General features: G+C 49.6%; 1 protein-coding gene across 3 annotated transcripts in view; it reads left to right on the top strand.

Annotated features, from left to right (window-relative positions):
• The first annotated feature begins 1,921 nt into the window (after nt 1–1,921).
• The window catches only part of RHBDL1 (rhomboid like 1), a 33,942-nt gene continuing 8,405 nt past the window's right edge, over nt 1,922–27,458 (top strand). Inside the window, exons 1-5 of one of the 3 annotated variants that reach the window (XM_053277141.1) lie at nt 1,922–2,252; nt 18,338–18,496; nt 24,699–24,923; nt 25,752–25,900; nt 26,201–26,313. In XM_053277141.1, the coding sequence (XP_053133116.1) occupies nt 18,431–18,496; nt 24,699–24,923; nt 25,752–25,900; nt 26,201–26,313 (553 nt within the window). In that variant the 5' untranslated portion in view covers nt 1,922–2,252; nt 18,338–18,430. Of the gene's footprint in view, nt 2,296–18,337; nt 18,497–24,698; nt 24,924–25,751; nt 25,901–26,200; nt 26,314–27,458 lie in introns of all 3 variants that reach the window. The other 2 variants (XM_053277139.1, XM_053277140.1) reach the window with 2 other exon arrangements.

Here is a 27,458-nt window from a genome sequence, read left to right as displayed (position 1 = left end):
ATCTATATCGGGCAGCAGTTATATAGGAAGATGCTGAAAGGCATCATCTCATACTGCACGAGAGATGGCAATGGTCAACCCTTCCTGTATTGTCTACCAAAGAAAAACCACAGGGCTCTGTAGTCACCACGAGTCGACACCGACTCAACAACACAACCTTTCCTTTCCTTTCCTTTCCTTTTTTTCCTGGCAACCTTACCTGTAAACTGTCACTAACCCTTGTGTAGGTTTGCACCAGGTTTTTCCAGGGTTGTTTTTTCACTCCAAAATGCACTGGAGTTTTTGGGTGTGTGTGTGTGTGAACAAAATGTTTCCCAAAACAGTACCTCTTCCCCCAAAACACTTTTGGGTGTTCTCAAACTTGGGTCCCCAGAAGTTGTTGGACTACCACTCCCATCATCCCCAGCATGGCTGTAGTCCAACATCTGGGGACCCAGGTTTGAGAACACCTGCATTAAGATATTCCTTGGAAGCTCTTCAGTGGGTGTCATCTGACACAAGCAGGTTTTGTGGTAGCTAGAATGAGTTCTCCCCTTTGCTAAGCAGGGCCTGCCTTGCTTTGCATTTGAATGGGAGACTACAAGCAAGTTATTCCCCTTTGGCCCCCCACCTGATTCTGGACTACAACTCCCATCATCCCCAGTCACAGTGGCCTATAGTCAGGGATTATGGGAGTTGTAGGCCAACATCTGCTGGAGGGCCAAAGTTGAGCAGCTCTGCTTTAGGGGATGTGGCCGTAGCTCAGTGTCCGAGCATCTGCTTTGCATGCAGAAGGTCCCAGGTTCAATCCCTGGCAGCATCTCCAGGTAGGGCTGAGAGAGACTCCTGCCTGCAACCTTGGAGAGCTGCTGCCAGTCAGTGTCGACAATCCTGAGCTAGATAGACCAATGGTCTGACTCAGTCTAAGGCAGCTTCCTATGTCTGTATGCTGTATGGACCATGATTTAGAATAATGGCAAACTCTTTTCAGCAACAACAAAATTCTCAAAACGGTTTACACAGCAAAAAGCATGAGAAGGTGGTTCCCTGTCCCAAAGGGACACTCGCCATCTAAAAAGAAAACTCAAGCCACTGGAGGATGCTGGGCTGGGCTGAATAGGGACCATCTCTCTCCCCCTGCTAAGTATAAGAGACCCACCACTTGGAAAGTGCTTAGCAGCTGCCTTCTACTGAGTCAGACCATTGTTTTATCCAGCTCAGCATTGTCTACCCAGGCTGGCAGCGGCTTCTCCAACTTTGCAGGTAGGACTCAGCTAGGTCTCTCAGTCCTATCTGGAGATGCTGCCAGGGAGGGAACTTGGAACCTTCTGTGTGTGCAGGCAGGCTGGTGCTCTTCCCTGGAGCGGCCCCACCCCGAGGGGAATATCTTGCAGCGCTCACACGTGGCTCCCCATCCAAATGCAAACCAGGGCACACCCTGCTCAGCAAAGGGGGGCATCCATGCCATAGTTCAGCGGCAAAGCCCCTGCTTGCTTGCTTGCTTGCTTGCTTGCAGAAGGTGCCAGTTTCAATCCCTGGCAGCATCTCCAGGTGGGGCTGGGAAAGGCTCCTGCCTGTGGAGAGCCACTGCCCGTCAGAGCCGACAATCCTGAGCCAGGTGCTGGACCAAGGCTCGGACTGTCGGGCAGCATCTTCGGGTCCTCCTCCGCAGCTCTGACGTGGGGGGACAGAGGCGCCCCGGCGGCCCTGCAAGCTGGCTTCCCCACGTTCTCCTTCCCTCACGTCGAGGGGGGGGGGGAGGAAAGAGGCGGTGCTTCTCCCCCCCGCTTCCCTCCCTCTGCGTGGGCGCTGCTGGCTGCCTCTCCAGGCTGACCCTTCGCATCCCGGGCTGCGCAGCTCCGCGGCGGCGCCAGAGGGGGCTGCAGCGCTGCTGCCGCCGCCGCCGCCGCTACTGCTGCGTGCGCCGAGCGCCCGTCCCCACTGGCAGCAGCGGCGGCGGCGGCGGCGAGAGCGAGAGAGCGCGCAGCAGCCCGTCCTCCTCCAGCCCGCTCCTGCGCACTGACGCCCTCCCTCGCCCCTGCCTCGCCTCTCCCCGCCCCGCCGGGCAGCCCTCGGCTCCCGCTGCCCGCCTCGCCGCCTGCCACTCGCCGCTGGAGCCCGGCTGCTGCTGCTACTGCTGGATCGTCTGGACGGCGGCGACGGCGGCGGGGAGGGAAGGACGGAAGGGAGAGCCGGGGAGGCAAGCCGCCGCCGCCGCCTGGGGTCCCTGCCGGTGCCCGTGTGCCTTCCTCCGCCGCCGCCGCGCCCAGCAGGTATATGGAGAGAAGCTCGCTGCTGCAGCTCATCCAGGAGCAGGTGAGCGGGGCAGGCAGGCGAGGCGCGTTTCCACGGCAGCGGCAATTCGGAGGGACTCCGCTCGGCATGCGGGCGCGCGGTGGTGGTGCCGGTGGTGGTGGTGGTGCCATCTCTGGGGCAGGCAGGCAGGCAGGCATGCGGGCTCCCTCCCTCCCTCCCAGGAGGGCAAACAGGTTGCTGAGAGAGCCCCTCCCTCCCTCCCTGCCCCCCCACCCCCGCACACCCCCCAGACCTCCGCGGGGCTTCTGCACAGGCTGTGCCCGGGGCGTGGGCACGGTGCCAGCATCTCTCCACCGCCCGGCACCGTCGCGTGGCTGCTGGCGGGGACACGTGGGGCGCTGCTTTGGCCAGGTGTGCCCACCTGCCGGCCAGCCTGAGAAACCAGCTGGCCTGCAGAGACCCGGGATGCAAGTGGCCAGTCCAGGCTGGCAGGGTGTGTGCAGGTGTGGGTGAAGCACTGGGGGGGGGGATGGAGTGTTGGGGCACCTGCCCTTGGCATGGGGGCATCTGTGAGCCGGGTGTCTTCCTCCGCTCCAGACTGTAGATTTTCCTCTGGGTCCTGTATGGCTGTTCAGTCTGCAGCCCAGTGGCCATATGGGGGTGGAAATGCTGCAGGAGTACCCATGTGGGGCTGTGATTTGCTGCCCGCCCCCCCACACACATGGGGGCAACAAACTGTGGGAGGGGAGGGACTCAGTTGGTGGCACCTTCTGAACCCAAGTCTATCTAGATTTGTGGTAAAAGAAGATACGAAAAGGCCAAGCTAGAACTGGGTTTCCCCAATGGTAGGTCCCCAAATGTTGTTGGACTACCATGCCCATCGTCCGTAGCAACAATGGGCTTTGTGCATTATGGCTGTAGAGCATGGGAGTTGTAGTCTGACAATGTTTGGGGACCCACTGTTGGGAAACCCTGGAGTAGAAGGTCTCAAAGGTCCTTTCTATTCTAACATTATCTGATTCTAAATGGGGTGAACGATCACCGTCATTTATCATGGATAAAGGTTGACATCCTATACTTGGACTTCCAAAAAGCTTTTGACAGAGTTCCCCACTAAAGGCTCTTGAGTAAACTTAGCAGTCCTGGGATAAGGGGACAGGTTCATGTGTGGATCGGTAACTGGTTGAAGGACAGGAAACAGAGGACAAGAAAAAATGGACAGTTTTCCCAATGGAGGGAAGTGAGAAGTTGGGGTCCCCTGGGAATCTACACTGGGACCAGTGCTTTTTAAATTTATTCATAAAATGATCTAGAGGTTGGGGGTAAGCAACAAAGTGGCCAGATTTACAGATGGCGGGAGCTGCAAAAGGATCTCTCCAGACTGGGGGAGTGGGTGACAAAATGGCCAATGCAGTTCAGTGTAAGCAAGCAGATAGTGATGCATATTGGGGGGGGGAACCCCAACTTCACAGATACGCTGATGGGATCTGAGTTGTCGGTGAATGACCAGGAGAGGGATCTTGGGGTCGTGGTGGACAGCTCGTTGAAAGTGTCGACTCAATGCGCGGCAGCTGTGGAAAAGGCCAATTCCATGCTAGGGACCATTAGGGAGGGAGTTGAAAATAAAAATGCTAATATCATAATGCCCTAATACAAATCTATGGTGTGGTCACATTTGGAATACTGCATGCAGAAGTCCTGGTCACCTGGTCGTCTTGCAGTGTTCTCCAGGTCATTGCAGAACTGGAGAAGGTGCAGAAGAGGGCAACCCAGATGATCAAGGGCCATGAGCGCCTTCCTTACGAGGCAAATCTACAACACCTGGGGCTTTTTAGTTTAGAAAAAAGACAACTGAGGACAACATGATAGAGATCTATAAAATTATAGATTATCTATATAAAATTACGCATGCTGTGGAGAGAGAGAAGTTTTTCTCCCCTTCACATAACACTAGAACCAGGGGTCATCCCACCAAACTGATTACTGAGAAATTTAGGACTGACAAAATGAAGTACTTATTCACACAACCTGTGAAATTCCAGTTAACCTGTGGAATTCTCGTTATGATTTGACCACTAGATAGTATGAAGCTGCCTTATATTGATAAGGCAGAACTATCATAATTTCATAATTTCCCTCTTCAAAGCAAGCTGCTATCAGCAGGTCATAACCCCCTCTTCAAAGCAAGCTGCTATCAGCAGGTGATAATCCCCCTCTTCAAAGAAAGATGCTATCAGGAGTTCATATATCAGATGAACTGCTTGTCCAGCAGATCTATCAGATCTATCCCGCCCAGTATCAGCTGCGTGGAGCCCCCAAGCCTTTGCCCGTCCTGTGATCCTTTTAAAGTGGACATGACAATTACTTAACCTAGGACCTTCTGCATGGGAGGTGTGCCCTCACGCTCTCTTCCCAGGTGGGTCTTCCCTTCCAATGGTTTTGCAAAGAGAACTAGAGGCCTTAGAGTAAGCTCTATCATAGAGCCACAAGGAATTACCCTGGGGGAGGGTACATTAATTGGCACCATTGAGGGGGTTAGATTTCAGTGCTGTATACATGGCTGACTCTCTCTCCTCCAGATCTATTGGTGGGCACCTCAGGGGTACGAGAGAGTTTTGACTCTCTTTGACCTGCTGCTTTAATCTATAGATGGCCTTGGTTAAATCCTGCAGTCCCGATGATCTTGTGGTGGTTGCATAGAGCCTCCAGGTTCAGGGAAAGTCTACCACTGCATGCCAGTTGCTGGGAAGCCACAGCAGATGACAACTTCCTGGCTGCCTATGAGTGATGATCCCCTCTAAGGAACGGATGTATAAGTCCTGTCGGTTTCCAAACTGAGAACCGGTACAGCATCCTGGCTAAGAATGTAATATGGGTAAAGGTAAAGTGTGCCGTCGAGTTGATGTTGACTCTTGGCACCCACAGAGCCCTGTGGTTGTCTTTGGTAGAATACAGGAGGGGTTTACTGGTTGAAAGCTCACATTGGCTATGAATTCACTGGGTGCCTTTAAGCAAACCTCTGTTCTTTCAGGCCCGCCCCCTCTGCCTGCAATAATACTGCTGCTCTGCTTTGCCAGGTTGTGGTTGTAAAGTTTACTGAGCAAATATCTGTGAGCCACTGGCAATGTCTGTGTTCAGGCTGGAGCATATGATTACTGGTCCAGATAACATCCCTGGGTGGATGAGGGCCTTAGGGCTTGCAGTAGTCGTGGGGAGGGGGAAACCTGTATTGGGGTCAGTGGGTCAACCCCATATTTTGATGGATGTATTGATCTGTTGCATCCTATGGAAGCAGCATGTCATGATTTGTAACAAGAGTGGAACTGGACAATGTTTTGTGGGCTGGGAGAAGGGGAATTATGAACTGCTGATAGCAGCTTGCTTTGAAGAGGGGATTATGAACTGCTGATAGCAGCTTGCTTTGAAGAGGGGGATTATGAACTGCTGGTAGCAGCTTGCTTTGAAGAGGGAAATTATGAACTGCTGAAAGAAGCGTGCTTTGGAGGGTGTGTGTGAAGGTATCAGGAGAGTAAAGCATCTTCGGGTTTTGCTGAATCCCTCTCCTTTCTTGTCCTTCTCCAGAGTGGGGCTTGGTCTAAACTAACTGGCAGTTCCAAGGGTGACAGAATCAGGCGTGTTACCACTTTTTCAATGATTGTAGCCATAAGCAACTTTTCAAGTTAATACTATAGAACAACCACTGACAGCAGAACATCTTCTACTATAAGGACATTTTTCGTAGAAAGCGCTTAAATGTTATAGATAGCATCAGAGATGTGCAAAATGCATCAGTCACAGAATCAGAAATGGTGTTGAAGATGTGATTCCGTTACTGATGCACTTTGCTCCTTTCAGACACTAACTACAATATTTAAGGAGTTTCTAGAAATATAGGTGAAGATCTGCTTGTGGCTACAACAACAACAAAAAATATTTATATACCGCTTTTCAACAAAAGTTTCCAAAGTGGTTTACATAGAGAAATAACAAATAAATAAGATGGCACCCTGTCCCCAAAGGGCTCACAATCTAAAAAGAAACATAAGAGAGACACCAGCAACAGTCAGTGGAGGGATGCTGTGCTGGGGGTGGAGAGGGCCAGTTACTCTCCCCCTGCTAAATAAAGAGAATCACCCCATTAAAAAGGTGCCTCTTTGCCCAGTTGGCAGGGCTACAGGCCTTGAAAAAGTGGAGGTGTACCTGATTCCGTTACCCTTGGAATTGCCTGAAGGGCCACCCAGAATTCTGGGAGATAAATCTGCTTCGCTCCTGTGAGGTTCACTAAGACTGCAGTCCTCAGTGTGCACTGACTTGGGAGTGAATCTCATGAAACACTCAGGGTTGGTCCTGGGATGAACAGCACCCTAGATGGGGAGTGACTTTGTTGCCCCCACAACCCACATTTAGTTTCTTGGTGTTGCAAAGTTGTGTGGCTTGTGCCGGACTAGGATGCTAAATGGCGTAACAGGCCCTAAGTCTGTTGCTGGGCGTTCCCAGCAACGCCCATGAAAAGGGCCCAGAGCGGCCTATCGGTAAGGTAGGATCCCGCAGAAATCTCACAGACGGGCCGCTTCATTGCCGACAGTATGCTTAACAAACGGAGAACCATCGGGTTCAGCTGGGTGCCCCCATCAGCACGCCCACCCCAAGGCCACCCCTGATGACAGTAGGAACTTTTGAAAGTATTCCCTTCTTTAAAATGGGGACAATTGTGGCCTGCACTGCAGGGTTGTGTGGAGGACAAATGAAATTAAGTTAGGGTTGCCGCTGATGGGGCAGTAGCATGCAGAAGGCAATTGGTTTAATCCCTGGCAGCATCTTCCAGTAGGGCTGGGGACGGCTCCTGACTGAAAGCTTGGCGAGCCGCTGCCAGTCAGTGCAGACAATACTGAGCTAGATGGACCAAGGGTCTGACTCAGTAGATGGCCACTTTCTATGTCCCAATGTTGCACAGGCTAAATGTGATGGGAAATTGGGGATGTTCTTGTTCTTCACGACAGAAGATGATCTTCATTCAAAGAGTGTATGAAACAGAGCATTGTTGATTACTTAGAGGAGGTGGTCTTTAATTACTTCTCATAATGGCTTTGTGGAACCTCAAAGTTCATGAGCAGTATACCACTGAATTCCAGTTGTTGGGGAGCAACACAGTCAGGGAGGGCTGCGATCTTCATCTCTTGCTTGGGGCTTCCTAGAGGCATCTGGTGGGCCAGTGTGGGAAACAAGATGCTGGATTAGTGGGTCTGATCCAGGAGGTTTTTCCTTATTCCTTCAGGGCTGAGAGTTCATGGCACATTTTCTTTTTCGGGGCTCTTTTGGTTCAGGCTGTCATTGGAAATGAAAAGGAAAATGTGCCCTTTCCTTCTTCCAGGCAGTGCCTATTAAATTATGAATTATCTCACTCGTCCTAAAGGATCTGAAAAAGATACCCATTCTGAGGATTGGTTAATTTGCACCCAGTGTTCCCTCTAAAAGGGATTCCCAGATGTTGCTGACTACAACTCCCAGAATCCTCAGCTGCAATGGCTTTTGCTTGGGGATTCTGGGAGTTGTAGTCAACAACATCTGGAATCCCTGTTAGAGGGCACACTGATCTGCACATTTATTTAAACTGAATTGACAGATTGGTTAAAAGGCAAATGATTAACCGGCGGGAAGAATTCTTTAATGAGTTGACAGGGCTGGATGTTAAAATAAAAAATCCAGAGCTTCTGGAGACTTTTACATAATTGATGTCTGGGCCACACAGCCTGGCTTGCTTGCTGGAGACACCTGGAGCTATTTCTCTTAGTGGGCACCTCCCCACAGGGGGCAGCCCACTGCCTTATGGATTGCATGGGTGGAAAGTGATGGTAGTCTGGCCTTTGGGTGCTTTCCTTGATCACCGTGGTGTGAGCACGTGTGTGCATTGCATGCACTGGTGCAAAGCTTCTTGTGAACACTTGGGCATCGGGGCAGAGTGCCCGTAGATGTGCATTGCACGGGATGTGTGTATATCGATGTGCCTGTGAATTCTGGTGCAGGAATAGAAATTGCTGTCTGTGCACAATATACCGTATTTACCCCAATAGAAGACAACTCTGACCACCCCCTTAATAATAGAGGGTGATAATCACCTTAAGTTGGGAAATGCTTGACTAACAAGCAGAAGGTTGCTGGTTCACATCCCTGCTGGTATGTTTCCCAGATTATGGAAAACACCTAATTGGGCAGCAGCGATACGGGAAGATGCTGAAAGGCATCATCTCATACTGTACAGGAGGAGGCAATGGTCAACCTCTCCTGTATTCTACCAAAGACAACCACAGGGCTCTGTGGGCACCAAGACTCAAAATTGACTTGATGGCACACTTTACTTTACTTTTAATAAAGGTTATATCTGTATTTATCTGAAAGGGAGGAGAGCTGGTCTTGTGGTGGCAAGCACAAGTTGTCTCCTTTGCTAAGCATGGTCTGCCCTGGTTTGCATTGGAATGGGAGACTACATGTGAGCACTGTAAAAGATTCCCCTTAGGGGATGGGGCTGCTCTGGGAAGAGCCCCTGCCTGCTTGCATGCAGAAGGTTCCCAGTTCCCTCCCTGGCAGCATCTCCAGGATAGGGCTGAGAGAGACTCCTGCCTGCAACCTTGTAGAAGCTGCTGCCAGTCTGTGTAGACAATCCTGAGCTAGATGGACCAAGGGTCTGACTCAGTAGAAGGCAGCTCCCTATGTTCCTTAAAGACTCTGAATTTAAGACAACCCCCTGATTTCCAACTTTAGATATCTTGGGGAAATCCTAGTCTTGAATTCAGATAAATGCAGTACATACAGTGTGTCTGTGACTGTGTCCGTGTCTGTGTCCCAATGCATTTGCTGGTGGCTGTGTCCATGCGCTTGTGCAGGGTTCAGGCATGGAGGAAAGAGCAGATGCCAGCAACAGGGGCAGCCGACTAGCTTTATAATATGCTGACCTAAATAATCCACATGAATGGCTTCCCGTATCCCCCAGTGACCTCCCAAGGGAGAGATGAAAAGCAGCTGCTAGTTGAGCCCTGGAGCTTTAATTGTCACCGTGCAGGAATTGGCCTTGCATGGTGCGTTTGTACAGTAACACCTGGAACCCCAAGTGATGGGGCCGTAGCTTCATGGCAGAGCATCTGCTTTGGGTGCAGAAGGTCCCAGGTTCCATCCCTGGCAGAATCTCCAGGTAGGGGGCTGGGAGAGACCCCTGCTTGAAACCTTGGAGGACTGCTGCCTGTCAGAGTAGGTGTCTAGGTGATGCTGAGCTCGATGGAGCAAGGCTCTGACTTGGTTTAAGGCAGCTACCTAAAGTGTGCCTTAAGAGACAGGAGAGCTGGTCTGGTGGTAGCAAGCATGACTTGTCCCCTTAGCTAAGCAGAGTCTGCCCTGGTTGCACATGAATGGGAGACTAGAAGGGTGAGCACTGAAAAGAGATTCCCCTCAGGGGATAATGGGGCCGCTCTGGGAAGAGCAGAAGTTCCCTCCCTGGCAGCATCGCCCAGATAGGGCTGAGAGAGATTCCTGCCTGCAACCTCGGAGAAGCCGCTGCCAGTCTGTGAAGACAATACTGGGCTAGATAGACCAATGGTCTGACTCCGTATATGGCAGCTTCTTATGTTCCTATGACAGTAGAGAAGATTATGAATCTTGGGGTGCAATAAAAGCTGGAGCTTCTAGGTCTTTAATACAGAGGTCCCCAACCTTAGTTTCTCAGCGGTGTTCCTGGTGACATGGATTCCCAGATGTTGGCTACAACTCTCATAATCCCCAGTTGCAATGTTTTGTTTTTTAAAACAACAAATACAATGTATATTTATATACCGCTTTTCAATAAAAGTTCCCAAAGCAGTTTACAAATAAATAAATAAATACAGATGGCTCCCTGCCACCAAAAGGCTCACGGTCTAAAAAAGAAACATAACAGAGACATCAGTAACAGCCCCTGGAGGAATGCTGTGCTGGGGGTGGATAGGGCTGGTTGCTCTCCCCCTGCGAAATAAAGGGAATCCACCACTTTTTTTTTTAAAAAAGTGCCTTTTTTGCTCAGTTAGCAGGCTGGGGATGATGGGAATTGTAGTCAACAACCACCTGGAATCCCTGTTATAGGGAACACTGGTCCCCAGATGTTTTTGGACCACTGACCTATTTACTGCTACTATTGATATGCTGCTTTTCAAGTAAATGTTCTCAAAGCAGATTACATAGGAAATGAATAATAAGGAAATTGCTCCCTGTCCTAAAGGGCTCACAGTCTAAAAAAGAAACATAAGATAGACCCCAGCAACAGCCACTGGAAGGATGCTGTGCTGGGGACGGATAGGGCCAGTTGCTCTCCCCCTGCTAAATATAAAGAGAATCACCCATTTCGAAAGGCGCCTCTTTGCCGAGTTAGCTGAGGTTGTCTTCCTTTGTTGCACGGGATCATGGGAGTTGTAGTCTAATAACATTTTGGCACCTGCGGCTGGGATCCCTGCTTTAATATTCCCTTCTATTCTCTGTTTAAAATAGAACATTGAAGACTGTGTGTGAGAGAGTGTTTATTTCCAGTTTTCATAATTTCTGAAACAGCTTACAATGAAACTGGGGGTGGGTGGGTGGACAACATGCATTAAGAGAAGCAAGATCACAATAGCAGTGGTTAGACAACTAAAGCACCCACAGACATAAAAGCTGTTTGTAATGCACTAGATAAAACAGTGGCAAAATCCCTTCAATGTAACCATCCTAGGAGATCGCTGTTCAGTGAGAACTATAATACTAACAGCTTCAGGCCGACAAGAAAGTCTCAGCGTAGCACCTAGGACTTAATAAACAGAGTGCCACTCAGAACAGGAAGGTCTGCCTCTTGTTTTTATCCATCATAACTCTGAAGGCAGAGGCACTCAGAGAAGGGCCTCCGACAAAGATCTTAATTCCCAGACAGGTCCTTCTGGGAGAGCAATTGATCTCTTCTCTGGGCTTTCTGCATGCTCTCAGCAAGGTGATTTATGACGTATTAAATCACCAGTGCATGAGAACAATCTGCTATCACAAAAGATGCATAGTAATTTCTCCCTGCCTGTGAGTCATGTGAAAGAAGAATTTGCATCCGGTGAAGTTTCCCCCCTCTGTGAAAGGCACAGGAGTTTGTTTCCGGACTGACTCAAGCATGTTCGAGTGAATAGATAAAAGTTGTTGGGATGCAGCTGCAGGGACCGCCCCACTAAACCAGGGTTGCCAACTTTACTGGCAATCTCTGGTGGGGTGTGGGGGTGCTCCTTCTGCTTTTGATGGCTGTGCCAGGAGCAAGAATTTGGCAAGTGGAGCATTTCGCGTATCCCAAGTGCTGCTTTGGAATATGCTTCTAGGCAAGGTAGTCTATCAATAAAACTAAAGATAGGTAAAACATTCACCAACAGTTCCCTGGCCCTATCATTTGACCGGGAAAGGCTCAAGAGCCCTGCCAAGGAAAAAAGCTGGCAACCCTATTCCAAATCTTAGCTTAAAGCTCTGTTACTAGATGTCCTGGATGTAGGGGCTAAGGTCTCGCTCATTCACATCACACACAAAGCATTGGCATGCACCTGATGAAAATGGACCCTTGGTCTTGAAAAAGGATGTGTTTTCAGGTGGTGATTCTCTTCTATTCAACTGGGGGAGAGCAACTGGCCCTCTCCAACCCTTACACAGCATCCCTCCAATGGCTGTTGATGGTATCTCCCTTATGTTTCTTTTTGGATTTTATTGATTGATTGATTGATTGATTCGATATCTATACCGCCCTTCCAAAAATGGCTCAGAGTCTTTTGGGGACTGGGGACCATCCTCCCGCCCTCCCTCCCTCCCTGTAAACCCCGTTGAGAACTTTGTTGGAAAGCAGTATATAAAAATGGGTAGTGGTAGCATCCTGCTCTTATTTATGGCTCCCACCGATCTCCCTTTTAAAGGACTGATTGGGTCCAAGTCTGCTTAGCTTCAAGAGGATTGGGGCTGTAGCATCTGCTTTGCAGGCAGAAGGCTCCAGGTTCAATCCCTGGCAGCATCTCCAGTTGGGGCTGGGAGAGACTCCGGCCTGAAACCTTGGAGAGCTGCTGCCAGTCAGTGTAGACAATCCTGAGTTAGATGGACCAAGGGTCTGACTCAGTAGGAGGCAGCTTCTTATTTTCCCAATGGGGCGGTAGCTCTGTGCTAGAGCATCTGCTTTGCATGCAGAGATCCCTGGTAGCATCTCCAGGTAGTGTTGGGTGGGTGGGTGGGGGACTCCCCTTTGCTAAGCAGGGTTCACCTTGGTTTGCATTTGGATGAGCTGCTGCCAGTCAGTGTTGACAATACTGAGCTAGCTGGACCAAGGGTCTGACTCAGTATAAGGCAGCTTCCTGTGTTGATCGCAGGCATCTCTATACATTCCCTTGGCCCAAATGTTTTCCTCTTCATCCCCTTTTCATCTGCAGCATCTGCCAGGTTGTTACAATGGGGCTGAAGATGGAAGCCTTGATGAAAATCTCTTTCACACGCTAATGTCTGTTTCAAGGTTTCTGTGAACAGGGCTGGACTATTAGCAGGCACGTGGCTGCTCGTCCCATTGTCACTTTCCACTTAAGGACACAAAACATCTTCTCTGCCTTTATCCAGAGCTGGCACATAGAATTGTGGCGAGGCTGGAAGCAGTTGTCTGTTTTCCCAAGCCAGGCTGCAAAGCAGATGGGAAGCGATTTGGAACATAGGGAGCTGCCATATACCGAGTCAGACCCTTGGTCCATCTAACTCAGTGTTGTCTACCCAGACTGGCAGCGGCTTCTCCAAGGTCGCAGGGAGGACTCTCTCTCAGCCCGATCTTGGAGATGCTGCCAGGGAGGGAACTTGGAACCTTCTGCTTTTCCCAGAGTGGTGGCTCTATCCCCAGAGGGGAAGATCTTCCAGTGCTCACACTTCTAGTCTCCCTTTCATATGCAACCAGAGTGGACCCTGCTTAGCTAAGGGGACAAGTCAGGCTTTCTACCACAAGACCAGCTCACACCACAAACCGGACCATGTTTGTGGTGTGGGTGGGGCACCCCTCTGGGCGCATATGCAAAGCGACCCGTCGCTCATGGCTTGAAGCAAGCAACCTCTGCTGAGTGTTTGCATGTGAGTGAAGCCATCCTTAAGATTCCTGCAGCTTGCTTTTGGGACAAAATTTCTAGGTATTAACCACAGCGCTGGCATGTAACATCCTTGTGTGCCATTAAACCCTTGAATGACGATCGGTTGTCTCTCGGCAGCGATATTTCTGCTGAGACTACGTAGATGGTGGGGGTGGTGGGTTTCTGTGGATCAAAATCTGAATGGTTTTCTGCCTGTCTTTCTTTCTCCCCTCCCACCCACTCCCCTGTATCCTCTCTCTGGCCCATCCTGCAGTGACATTGCCAGCGTGCTCTTCTGTTCTCTGCATTTCCTTCCCTGGGGAAGGAAATGACAAAGATAATATTGTTTGTAGAATAATTTTGTTTTGCTGGCTCTGCCACATGCTTCAGCCGGAGCTCCTGGGCAGAGCTGTTCAATTCGCAGGGTGTGCTGTCATTCTGCCTTACAAGCTTCCAACTGTGTTTATTTTGGGTGTGTGGACAAGAGAGGCGTCGGGAGTTGGTTCTTGTTGGAAGCACACGAGGCGTTATTCCGAACGACCGATGGTCCAGCAGTTCTGTAATTGCAGAAAATGGTCAGGAAAGAGGACTCGAGATACGGATCTTTCAGACGCAAAAAGAGAGAGAAGAAGCTGCAGATCTCAAGATAGGTTTGTCATCCTGAGTAGCAGAAATGCCTTCTGGAGGTTAAGATGCCTCCAGACACTTCCAGTCATATCTCCTCAGCCAAAGACGGGCAACTTTTATTTTTGAAAGGAAAGCTGAAATTCTCATGAAATGTTCAAGTGGACCCCATTTTGGAGTCCAACCAGGCCCTCTCAGAGACAATAAGGACATGGAAAGCTGCCTTCTACTGAGTCAGACCACTGGTCCATCTAGCTCAGCATTGTCCACACAGACTGGCAGTGGCTTCTCCAAGGTTGCAGGCAGGAGTCTCTCTTAGCCCTATCTGGAGATGCTGCCAGGGAGGGAACTTGGAACCTTCTACTCTTCCCTGAGAGGCCTCCTCCCCATGGAGAACATCTTGCAGTGCTCACACATGTAGTCTCCCATTCCAATGCAAACCAGGGGGGACCCTGCTTAGCAAAGGGGACATTTCATGCTTGCTACCACAAGACCAGCTCTCCTCCCAGAGAAGCCTGAGCCACTCCCAGATTGTGAGGCCCCCAGCCATAACAATAACAACAATAATAAATGATAAATAATAATGATAAATAATTGATTGATTAAATGCCATCAAGTTGGTGTCGACTCTTAGCAACCACATCAATAGATTCTCTCCAGGATGATCTGTCTTCAGCTTGGCCTTGAAGGTCTCTCAGTGGTGCATTCGTTTCTGGTGTCATCGAGTCCATCCTCCTTGCTGCTGGTCATCCTCTTCTCTTTCCTTCCACTTTCCCCAGCATGATGGACTTCTCAAGGGAGCTGGGTCTTTGCATAATGTGTCCAAAGTATGGTAGTTTGAGCCTGGTGATTTGTGCCTCCAGTGAAAATCCTGGATTGACTTGTAATAATAAATAAATAAATAAATTTAAATTAAATTAAATTAAATTAAATTAAATTAAAAGATATCACATGAAAACCAAACAAGGCACCCCCACCCACCCCCAATTAACAAGTGTCTAAATGTGAGCCCCCTTTGAATTTGAGTCCCCCAAATGGCCCTCCTGGGCCTCCCTCTGACCAGCCCTGGGCCCCACAGTTTGGTCCTCCTCCGCACCCCAATCTGCTTGGCCTTTCATCCCAAGAGGTGACACGCAAGACCTCAGAAAGGGGGTGGGTGAGTCTGTGTTTGCAAAACTTCTCCTGCCTTCGTGTGAGCAGGCAAGGGGGTGGTTAACCAACGCTGCTGCCAAGAGGATTATGCTTGTCAGCCCGTATGAATAAACATTTGGGCATCCCTTCACCTGTGCAAGGAAGTCAATTAAAATGCATGCTTGAGAATGTGACTGCCCTGCTAAATGCAGAGGGCAAAGAGGTGAGTAAACCACAGAGGTTCCAACTGTATTTATTTTCGGGTACCTGTCCCTGGCAAATACTGTTCTTCCTTTGTCCCGATTTATGCCATGGGGAGAGGCGTGACTGGTTAGAACGTCAGTGTGAGCTGCTAGAGTGCTCAGCTAGGAACCCTCCAGGGGTTGAACCTGGGACCTTCTCTGTGTTTGCAAACATTCAGATCCAGTGTGCTCTTGCCCCATCCCCTAAGGGGAAGATCTTACAGTGCCCTACCTTGAGATTCCAGGGGCATGGTATGCTTTCTGCAAACCATGGTGTTAGAGCTTCACCCCCAAAGTTTTAGAATATAGGAAGCTGCCACCTACTGAGTCAGACCCCTGGTCCATCTAGCTCAGGATGGTCTGCCCTGACTGGCAGTGGCTCTCCAAGGTTTCAAGCAGGAGTTCTTCCCAGGCCTACCTGGAGATGCTGCCAGGGATTGAACCCGGGACCTCCTGCAATCAAAGCAGATCTTCTGCCACTGAGCTGCAGCAGGGGGTATCAGCTTACAGGAACATAGGAAGCTGCTTTATACTGAGACAGACCACTGGTCCATCTAGCTCAGTATTGTCTACACCAGGGATTCTTAATATTGGCTCCCCAGATGTTCTTGGACTTCAACTCCCATAATCCCCAACCAAAGGCCACTGGGGCTGGGGATTATGGGGGTTGAAGTCCAATAACATCTGGGGACCCAACGTTGAGAATCCCTGGTCTACACCATGATTTCTCATCATCCCCAGTGACAAAAGGCCGTCGTTGCTGAGGATGATGGAAGTTGTAGTCCATCAGGATCTGGGGACCCACATTTCAGAACCCCTGAAACAGATTGGCTTTTATTAGAGAATGTTTAGCATCTGGTTTGCAAAAGCAATACAGCAGTGAATAGAGTTTCCCGATAAAACACGGCCGCGTACTAACGAATGTGTGGTTGCTGTGGTCGAGAGGATATCGCACTGTACGCGAGTTCCTACGGGTTTGGGTAGAGTTCGATTAAAAGAGTTCAGTGAGAAGAATGTCCAGAAGGTCAAAGGGGGGGTCAGATCCCAGCCTCACCTTGCGTGTGGACGGCATAATGTGCGTCTTCTTCTGCCAGTTGCAGGCTCTGGGCATGGGTCTTCGGTGGAGGAGGGTCTCCTTCAGGTCCAGGGGGTCCTCCAGGGGTGTTGTCAGTGGAAGTTCCTGGCGTGGTTGGCCACTGTGCATAGGCCTATTCTTGGCCTGTTCAACTGGTGAGTGGTGGTTGTCACTGGGGATGATGGGAGTTGAGGTCCGTCAACATCTGGGGACCCACATTTCAGAACTTCTGGAATAAACAACCTGGAACAATTCACTGGTAACTTATGTACATGGATGTCTTTGGCTCACGGTGACATACTGCAGCTTCCTTTCCATGTAATGTCTTGCGTTAAGGATTGTATACGCTCTGTGCAGGGGGAACGAAGGGGGAGAAAAATCCAGATTCTGCACAAAAGTGACCCAAATTCTTCTTGGAGAGAAGCCGGACTTCTCGCTCTACCTGGAACAAATTATGCAAATTAGGAGGATATATTTACGTTGCATAATTGGTTCTGCTCCTTGCAGGGAAGGATAACAGGTATCCTCTTCCAGGTGAGATAAAGGTAAAGTGTGCCGTCAAGTCGATTTTGACTCCTCGCGCCCACAGAGCCCTGTGGTTGTCTTTGGTAGAATACAGGAGGGGTTGACCATTGCCTTCTCCTGCGCAGTATGAGATGATGCCTTTTGGCATCTTCCTATATTGCTACTGCCCAATATAGTACCAGTGGGGATTCAAACCGGCAACCTTCTGCTTGTTAGTCAAGCATTTCCCCGCTGCGCATCTTAAGGGGGCTCCTTCCAGGTGAGAGTTCTGTGGTTTTCAGGAGCCTGGTGATGAGTGGTGGCCCAGTTCAGGGCAGGAAACCAAGTGGGGAAACAGGACCAAGGCTAGCTCCCAGGGTAGAGTCAGCACTTGGAGAGCGTCCAGGGCTGAGTGCAGGGGACCCACCAGGAATAAAAGGATGTTGCTCCAGAAGACGCCTTTGAAGACTCTTCAAATGCCTCTGCTCTCCAACTACTGTCTCTAGCTCCACCCCCTCCTGTAGATGTTGCCAGAGCCTAAAAAAGGAAACACGTTCTATCCCATTGGTGCTAGCTCCAATGAGGCTGACAAGCCTTTCCCCCACCTCCACAGGCAGCTCCTTGTAGGAGAGCTGGCTGTGTGGTAGCAAGCATGAAGTGTCCCCTTTGCTAAGCAGGGTCTGCCCTGGTTTGCATTGGAATGGGAGATGCAATATGTGAGCACTGGGAGATCTTCCCCTTAGGGGATGGGTCCGCTCTGGGAAGAGCACCTGTCTGCTTGCGTGCAGAAGGTTCCAAGTTCCCTCCCTGGCACCATCTCCAAGATAGGGCTGAGAGAGACGCCTGCCTGCAACCTTGGAGAAGCCGCTGCCAGTCAGTGTAGACAAAACTGCGATTGATGGGCCAATGCTCTGACTCAGTATATGGCAGCTTTGTATGTTCCTTTATTCCTATGGGTCCTCCCAGTCCAAGGCCAGAGCACCTCCTGTGGTCATGATGGAGAGGGTGGATCTCATGCAGCTAGTTTCCTGCCCTGACTCATCCCCTGAAATGCAAGGAGCCAATAAGCAGTGGAAATAAGCTTGTATGAGGAGCATATAGCTCCTGGTGATTCCCTGTAGACCAGACCACCTGTACAGACCAGCTGTAGACCAGAGCTGCTCAAGTTCGGCCCTCCTGCAGATGTTGGCTTACAACTCCCATAATCCCTGGCTATTGGCCACTGTGGCCAGGGATGATGGGAGTTGTAGTCCAAAAACAGCTGGTGGGAGGGACAAAGTTGAGCAGGCCTGGTGTAGACTTTGCCTGTTATCCAGTCCTTTGGTCGCAGAGGGTCAACACAGCCCTCCAAGGATGGGGCTGCCCCTCTTCTTGTCATTGCAGATGTCTCTCCCTCCTGAACTCATTCTTGCCTTCTTTGGCAGCTTGATCCTGAAAACACCGGTTTCATTGGTGTGGAGACATTTGCCAGCCTGGTGCACAGCCATGAACTGCCACTGGACCCTGCAAAGCTGGAGATGCTTGTGGCTTTGGCACAAAGCAACGACGAGGGACAGATCTGCTATCAAGAGCTGGTAGACCTGGTCAGTGGCGTGAGTCTCGGCAGCTACACCGTGGCTGTACCCGTCTAGGGATGCCGAGATGCCAGTAACTCCCCTTTCCTGTTGATCCAGAATGCCTCTGCTCAACTGAGCTTGCTCTCCTGACCCTATGGTCTTAGCATCAGAAGAGAGGGTATGATCACCAGGAGAGTCAGTGTGGTGCAGTGGTTAGAGCAGGGGTAGACAGCCTTGACTCTGCAGCTGGTGCTGAATTACAACCCTCATCCATTTATTGAGGCTGGGGATGGTGGGAATCTTAGCTCAACAATAGCTGGAAAGCCGAGGTTGCCTACCCCTGGGTTAGAGTATTGGACTAGGGAGATCTGGGCTCAAATCCCCACTTGGCCATGAAAGCTGATTTGGTGATCTGGAGGCAGTCACTATCGTGCTCCAGGAGATGCTGCAGTCTCTTCTGAGATAAGGATGAGGGATAATCAGGACCCTGGACAGCTCCCAGGGCAACCGTTCAGGACCATGGTCAGCGCTGCTCAGGAGAATTCAGAGCTGGGTATTGTGACAGAAGGGAATGGCGCTCCAGCAGAGTCTTGGCTAGGTTTTGTGCCCTGCTTCCAGGAGCAAGCTTTGTTCTTTTTAAGGGGCCTTGCCCAGTTTTGCAGGTGCTTGCTCCAATGGCTTCCACCATGGCCAGGAGGTTCTCGGAAGTATCTTCCAAATTGGAGGACATTGACAGGTTGTGGACTTGGCAAGGGTACTGGCTGGGATGCTTCTGGTACATCACACACACTTAAATGTTACGGTTATGAGACAGCTACCCCAGTCACTCCAGATGGGAAACAAATAGTGCAGCTACAGGGTGGGAAAGCAGAAAGTCACTGAGTACCCCTTGGGAGCCCTTCATGTACCTCTAGGGGTCCTATAACCCCCTGTTGGGAACTCCTGACCTAATTTATGAACTAGGATTGTTCAGAACATAGTGTTGCTTCTCTTGAACAAGAATTAGGAGATCATCATGGGTGGCCATGTTGCTTTGGAGAAGGAATTTCCAGCAGAAACAAAACTGGGTCTTAAGCATTGTCGCATTCCAGCAAATCAATATAATTCTGTTCCAAGCTCCTCGTCTGGCATTGTTTCTCATTCCCTTTATTTGCTAAAGACCACCGGCCTCCACAAAACAATAGTAAACCGATTGCAAGAGATTGTAGAACTTTTAAGGAATCTCCAACAAAGCACACTAACGAGGTCATGAATAAACAAGAGAAGTGGGCGACTGAGAGACACAATCTGATTCCAGGGTTGCAAATGCAGAACTCTCTCGGCTCCATTTCTGAGTCCCATATCGACTGATCGTCCTAACAGATTGCAGCAATTAATTTGAATATATTTGCACCTTATTTTCTGGGCAGCTGTTACCAATAATGCAGCCATGTGTGGGGCAGGTTTCTCCTGAGCAGCAAGGCAATGACAATGGCAAATCCTTTCCACATCCGATCACATTTAACATGAAACCAGTTATAAAGTCCATGAACGGAGCTTTTTCAGGCTGTAATATGTAGTCAGCTAGGGGACCATTCAAAATCACTACCAGAAGACCAGCTCTTCTCCCCATGAGATTGCATCTTCCAAGGCACAAAGAGGCACCTTTTAAAGTGGCGATTCTCTTATATTTAGTAGGGGGGGGGAGCAACCGGCCCTATCAAACCACAGCACAGCATCCCTCCAGTGGCTATTGCTGGTGTCTGTCTTACATTTATTTTTTAGATTGTGAGCTCTTTGGGGAAAGGAAGATGTGCTTGTTTATTTATTTATATCTATGTAAACCACTTTGGAAACTTCTGTTGAAAAGTGGTATATAAATAGAAGTAGTAGTGGAGGAAAAGGAGGTTGGGTGGGGTGTGTATGAAGAAGGAGGTTCTTGCAGGGCTTGCCTTGAAAATGGGGAAGAAAGAGAGAGCTGCTCTTGTGGTAGCAAGCATGATGTGTCCCCTTAGCTAAGCAGGGTCCACACTGAATCACATTTGAATGGGAGACCACGTCTGAGCCCTGTAAGAGATTCCACTTAAGGGATGAAGCCGCTCTGGGAAGAGCAGTAGGTTCCAAGTTCCCTCCCTGGCAGCATCTCCAAATAGGGCTGAGAGAGACTCCTGCCTGCCGCCTTGGAGAAGCCGCTGCCAGTTTGTGAAGGCAACGCTGAGCTAGATGGATCGAGGGTCTGACTCAGTGGAAGGCAGATTCCTATGTTCCTAAATCGCTTGGCTGAAGGGATAGCAAGAGATTAGATTTGTTTTTCTTCTTCCCCTGAACTCCTTGTTAAAAGCATTAAGACTCCACTGGCTATTCATTGCTGAATACTTAATACTCAATAATTTATCCCTAATTGGCTCAGCTGAGCGGCAAAATGGTCCGGCAAGGAGGAAACATTAGCAGGCCCGCACAGCCCTGCCTGGGCCACGTGCTCTGCAACTCAATTCCGAAATGCAGCAGCCTCCCTCAGCCACCAGCCCTTTGCTGCTCTGGCAGAAACGCGGCTGACCCCGGAAAGGGCTGAGTGCGTTTGCCCTTGAGAAGGGAGCACTCCACTCTGGAAGCCCGGACAAGAGGTCCCAGGCCCTCCTGGGAGAAAAGAAACGGGGGACTCTTTCTTTTAAACCAGCCTGCTGCTGTTACCATTTACCTGGGGAGCAGGAAATCGTGCCTTAGCCTTTGGGGGACATGGTGGCCAAGAGTTAGAGCTACACACTGGGAACGGCCTGTTCTGAATTTTGTCTCATGGTGGCCTTTCTCTCAGCCTCAGTGCCTCAGTTGGTGTATCGGAAGGGTTATTCTTTCCTGGCTTACCTTACAGGGCTGTTGTGCAGATGGCAAGATAACAGGACAGTTCACGTGACCATAGGAACATCGGAAGCTGCTTTCTACTGAGTCAGAGCCTTGGTCCATCGAGCTCAGTATTGTCTACCCAGACTGGCAGCAGCGGCTTCTCCAAGGCTGCAGGCAGGAGTCTCTTGGATGCTGCCAGGGAGGGAACTTGGAACCTTCTGCATGCAAGCCTGCAGGTGCTCTTCCCAGAGCGGCCCCATCCCCTACAGGGAAGATCTTACATTGCTCACACATGTAGCCTCCCATCCAAATGCCAACCAGGGTGGACCCTGCTTAGCCAAGGGGTCAATTCATGCTTGTTACCACAAGTCCAGCTCTCTCCCTCTCCAGTCTCACTCTCCCCAAAGTCCTACTCAGTTTTAGGTGCTGGCCATGCTCCCATTCCACAGTTGTGTGTGAGATAAAAAGGCCAGAGGCATGGAGCTTGATCGTCCATCAAGCCCCAGAGGTGTGGGGTGGTTTCCCCCCCCCTACCTTGTTCACAAGATAGGTACAGACTCTTGATAGGACCCGTTCATCCTACCCAGCTGGGCATGACGGAACGGAGCCAGCTTCCTGCCTCTGACCTTGTTTTTCTTTCACACACCATCGCAAAACAGGAGCGTGTCCAGCTCCCGAAACTGGGTGGGACTTCTCCTAAACCTACCCAGTTTGGGGTCATGTGACCTGTACTGGTGGATGTGAAACTCTGTGACCCCTCCCAAGTGCTGTAGAAAATCCCAGATGCTCTTATTGCTAAGTCATTCTCCTGGAAGTTTTTCATACAGGGCTTTGAAAGCCCTTTAACTCGCATCTCCTCCAGAACGGAGGGGGTACGTTCACATATCGGCCAGATTTACCTCGAGATCCCTGCGAGTTATCAGGGAGCAGTTCTCACACAATTTGGTTTGTTTCACTGCACATTAGCGTGTAGCCCGATTTATACCTGGGGTTAAAAAAAAAATCCACTTTTTGTGTCAGTTTTTGGGGGACAACTTCGAGGCCACTATAAATCCTCCCAGTAAACCTGTGATAAATCCTGCTGTGTGCAAAAGTCCCTGGTGGCTATCAGAGTCAGGATGCCTCTAAATGCCAGTTGCAGGGGAGTAACAGCAGGAGAGAGGGCATGCCCTCAACTCCTGCCTGTGGCTTCTGGTGGCATCTGGTGGGCCACTGTGCAAAACAGGACGCTGGACTTGATGGGCCTTGGGCCTGATCCAGCAGGGCTGTTCTTATGTTCATATAATTACTCCCCCTCATTGTTTTCCCCATTATCTTCTAATATATTTATTGAAATCATTGCTTGATTTTATGCTGTACGCTGCTATGGTCTTGCTTTGTGCAAGAAAGGTGGATATAAATCCCAGAATAAATCCATACATCTTCTGATGGGCCAGAGTGAGTTAAGAGGACCATGGCGGATATCTAGAGCAATATGTAAAATGCGCAAAAGGAAATATATTAAGTTCTCTACCTAGCCACTCCAAGTTCTGCATTTTAAGAGGGCTTAAATCAATGGATTTTATAAATTATGCAAATTGAGCCTCTTTCTTTACTTTCTCTTAGCTTGCAAAATGTATCTTGTTTTTGTTTTTTTTATTGCTAGTTACAGAGTGCTCCAAAGTGTTATGTTGGACACTCTAGCCTGGCCCATAATTGCTGGATTTCTTGATCAGCACAAACACACCCACACACTTCTGGCTTCTGACAATTCAGCAGTCCTTGCTGCCTGCTCAGAGAGAGCTAGAAACTTTCTTGATGTTTTAAAATGAGAGCTGACTTTCCTAGGAAGCTGAATTCACTGCCCACATCCTGTAGCTGCAACATACACACAATCCCTAAACATTTCCCCCCCAAAAAGAAAAAATTGTGTCCACAGTGCCCCCTACTGGTTAACGCAGAGTTGCAGGAGATGATGATTGTGTTTTTAAATTTAACAAACAAAAACCACAATATCACTCAGCCGAGTAAGTATTAAATGTAGCATGTAATTTGCTGTGAGAGTGTGGAGTGTTGGTTTCAAATCTCCCCTTAGCCATGAAGCTCACTGAATGACCTTAGGTCAGTTGTACACCTGACCTACCTCACAGGATTGTTGTGAGAAGAAAAGGGAGGTGGGAATAAAGACTGTGTATACCACTTTGAGCATAGTGAAAGAAGTGTTGTATTTAAGCAAAATATTGCCAAAGCCGGGACTTTCCCTTTTCCATTTGGAACACAACTTTCCTGGTCTTGACCCATCTGTAGCAGTTTCCTGTATTGATAAGGGGGTTGGTCTAGAAGACCTTTAAGGTTCCTTCCAGCTCTGAAAATACGTGATTGTATAATAGACCTAGAATGACCAGTGGCAATTTTGGATAGCAGAGTATCAGGACATTAGTCAGACATGAGCACTTCAGGACCTTGGAGAGCTCCCAGGGACAGCAAAGGTTGAACTTCAGGACCTTGGAGAGCTCCCAGGGACAGCAGAGGTTGCTCTGCAAATGTCCACTGTCCAATCAAGTCCTTCGATTAAGCTTCCTCTCTGAATCCAAGCAGAGCCTGGTGCTTTCTGGGACTCTGTCCCCCTCAGCTGAAGTTTTCTTCCACTTTGGACTTTCTTTCTGATGCATTCAGGGGCTGCGATAGTTCTTGGGCTGATTGTGTGTTTATTCCACCCTACCTACAAGGAACTTGGGGTGGTTCACACAGTCCTCCTTCCTGCTGACTGTATCCTCACAACAACCTTGTGAGGTAGGCAGTGGTGCAGTAACAAAATCCTTTCACAGCCAGAATGCCAAGAGACCTCCTATGAACCTCTAACGTGTCACGTCTTTTCGTTTGGAAAAGAGACAACTTCGGGGAGCCATGGTAGATGTTTGTAAATTTATGCATGGAGCAGAGAGAGTGGACAGAGAGAAATCTTTCTCCCTCTCTCGCAGCTCTAGAACCAGGGGTCATCCCATGAAACTGATGGCCAAGAAATTTCGGTCTGACAAAAGGAAGTACTTTTTCACACAGCACAGAATTAATCTATGGGATTCTCTGCCATATGATGTGGTGACGGCCACTACCTTGGATAGCATTAAAAGGGGCTTAGACAAATTCACAGAAGACATGTCTATCAATGGCTACTAGTCTGGTGGCTGTGGGCCACTTCCAGCCTCAGAGGCAGGATGCCTCTTAATCCCAGTTTCAGGGGAGCAACAGCAGGAGAGAGGGCATGCTCATACCTCTTGCCTGTGGGCTCCCCAGAGGCATCTGGTGGGCCACTGTGTGAAACAGGATGCTGGACTAGAGAGGCCTTGGGCCTGATGCAGCAGGGCTGGCCTTATGTTCTATGTTCTTAGACCTATTGGCTGCAGCAGCATGTCCCGGTCTCTCTTTGCAGATCAGCAGCAAGCGGTCCAGCAGCTTCAAGCGAGCCATAGCCAATGGGCAGAGGGCGTTGCCCCGTGATGGCCTCCTGGATGAGACCGGCCTGGGGTTCTACAAGCGCTTCGTGCGCTACGTGGCCTACGAGATCCTGCCCTGCGAGATGGACCGCCGGTGGTATTTCTACCAGCATCGCAGCTGCCCCCCGCCTGTCTTCATGGCCGTCGTCACGCTAACTCAGGTATGCGGAGAGGCACATAACCAAGCTGCCATACACTGAGTCAGACCATTGTTCTGTCTAGCTCAGGACTGTCTACACAGACTGGCAGCGGCTTTCTCCAAGGTTGCAGGCAGGAGTCTCTCTCAGCCCTATCTTGGAGATGCTGCCAGGGAGGGAACTTGGGACCTAGATGCTCTTCCCAGAGCGGCCCAATCCCTGAGGGGAATATCTTTCAGTGCTCACACATGGAGTCTCCCATCCAAATGCAAACCAGGGCAGACCCTGCTTAGCAAAGGGAACAATTCATGCTCACTTCCACAAGATCAGCTCTCCTCCCTGACCAACTCTCCTCCCCAGATTCTGAAATCTGGGGATTCTGTGTGTGGGATTCCAGATTCCGTGTGTGTGTGTGTGTGTGTGTGTGTGTGTGTGTGTGTGTGTGTGTGTTCTTCACCGAGTTAACTCAGATTCTGATATAGAATCTGATTGAATTCTGCAACCAGAGGATGCATAGGTTGAATTCTGCAACCTGTAGAAATTATGCAACCACGCACATTTATTCTATAGTGTTTTGTTGTTTGCAGAGCTCTTTTTGCTTTAGGCTTCTGTGGTTTTTCTGGGCATGGTTCACATGCTTTCAAGCGTATCTTCAGAACCTTAAGGACTTGAAACCTGTGCCTTTGGGCTTTTTTTTTTTTTTTTTTTAAAAGAAAAGGTGGGAGGGAAGCTGAGAGGTCTCGAAAGTTGATTTTCTGTGGCCAGCATGTTTTGTGGCTTTCCTGGTCTCCACAGAATCGCAGCTTGGATGAGGCGCTTTAGGCCTTCCTAAATAACCTTTCCTTGTATTAGATCATCGTTTTCCTCTGCTATGGGGCCCGGCTGAACAAGTGGGTGCTGCAGACGTACCATCCAGAGTACATGAAGAGTCCTCTCGTGTACCACCCAGGGCACCGAGCCCGTGCCTGGAGATTCCTCACTTACATGTTCATGCATGTGGGGTAAGTGCCTCTCTCCAATCTTGTGGGAGCCGGGACGACTTTTTCGCCCACCCTCAATAAAATGCTGGGGACAGAATGAAGGTTGGGTGCCCATCCATCCCACCCAGCTCTTTCCTTCTAAGGCAAGGCGAGCTGAATCGTGCCTGTTCTATAATGCAGAGGCTCTCCAGCCATTGGACTACAACTCCCATCACCACCCTGCCATGGGGGATGATGGGAGTTGTAGTCCAACAACACTGCTTGGCCAGCCCTCCTCTGCTTCTCTGCCACAAACTCACCAACTTCCTTGGGTCTTCCTAGGTTGGAACAGCTGGGGTTCAATGCCCTCCTGCAGCTGATGATCGGGGTGCCCCTAGAGATGGTCCATGGAATCCTCCGCATCAGCTTTCTCTACCTCGCGGGAGTTCTGGCAGGTAAGTGGACAAGCCTACTGGTGTGTCTCTCCTGCTCTCCAGTATTCCCTCTGCCCCAGCCCTTCTGTAGGACACAATGAATCTGTCAGTCTTCTGGGTGCCACAGGACTCTTTGTCATTTGTGCCGTCGCTTGTTTTGGGGTAGGTGCGAGGATGGTTCCAATGCAGGGCTGCAGAACTTTGCCTTCCAGCTGTTGTGGGACTACAGCACGCATCACCCCCTGCCACTGCAGTCAATAGGGAGCCTGAGTGAACAGAAAGGCCTTTACCTGGTATCTAAAAGAACAAAGTGACAACACTAGGCGAGCCTCACTGGGGAGGCAACCCGCATGTCTATGAAATGGCCTTTTCAGTGGTGGCACCCCGTCTCTGTGGACTAGAGGAATAGCCTCCCCAGTGAGGCTTGCCTGGCATCATCACTTTGTTCTTTTAGATGCCAGGCAAAGACCTTTCTGTTCACTCAGGCTTTTTAAAATTGTTTTTTAAAAAGTTTTTAAAATGTTTTGTATGGTATTTTGTATTTTGTGTTGTGAATGGTTGGTCTTGTTTTATGTATTTTTATTGGAGATTTTGTTGTTGTGAGTTGCCCAGAGAACAATTTGTTATGGGGCAGCTATCAAATAAAGTTGTTGATGATGATTGATGTCTAGACTGTATGGAATTGCTGGAATGGGGATGATAGGAGTTGTAGTCAAACTTTGGCACAAGAGCTGTGCCAAAGTTGTGCAGCTGTGTTCTAATGTGAGTGGGTTCATGGGGATCATTCATTCATCCATTTTGACACCTGCATCCCATTTTCCCTCAGTGGTTCTATTTATCCGCACAAGAACAACCCTGTGCGGTGGGTTAGGCTGAGAGATGTGTGACTGGCTCAGAGTCACCTAGTAAGTTTCATGGCTGAGTGGGGATTTGAACTCGGGGCTCCCCAATCCTAGACCAGCACACTAACCACGACACCACGCTGGCTTGATGTGAAAGAGTGAAAACCTGCTTTCCCTGAGGACACTGGCCGTGCATTATAACACCCAATTAAGTGGATGTCTAGACACAAATGCCTTTCCATACATTTCCAGCATAAGTTAATTTAATCTGCTGCCTCCTCTGCAGGACTCACAGGTTTATCACATAAAACAATCTTTTATAAA

Source organism: Hemicordylus capensis, chromosome 13 (assembly GCF_027244095.1).
Source record: "Hemicordylus capensis ecotype Gifberg chromosome 13, rHemCap1.1.pri, whole genome shotgun sequence".
NCBI classification, from domain to species: Eukaryota; Metazoa; Chordata; class Lepidosauria; order Squamata; family Cordylidae; genus Hemicordylus; species Hemicordylus capensis.
Note: the sequence above shows the minus strand (reverse complement) of the source record. Positions and strands in the feature narration are given on the sequence as shown.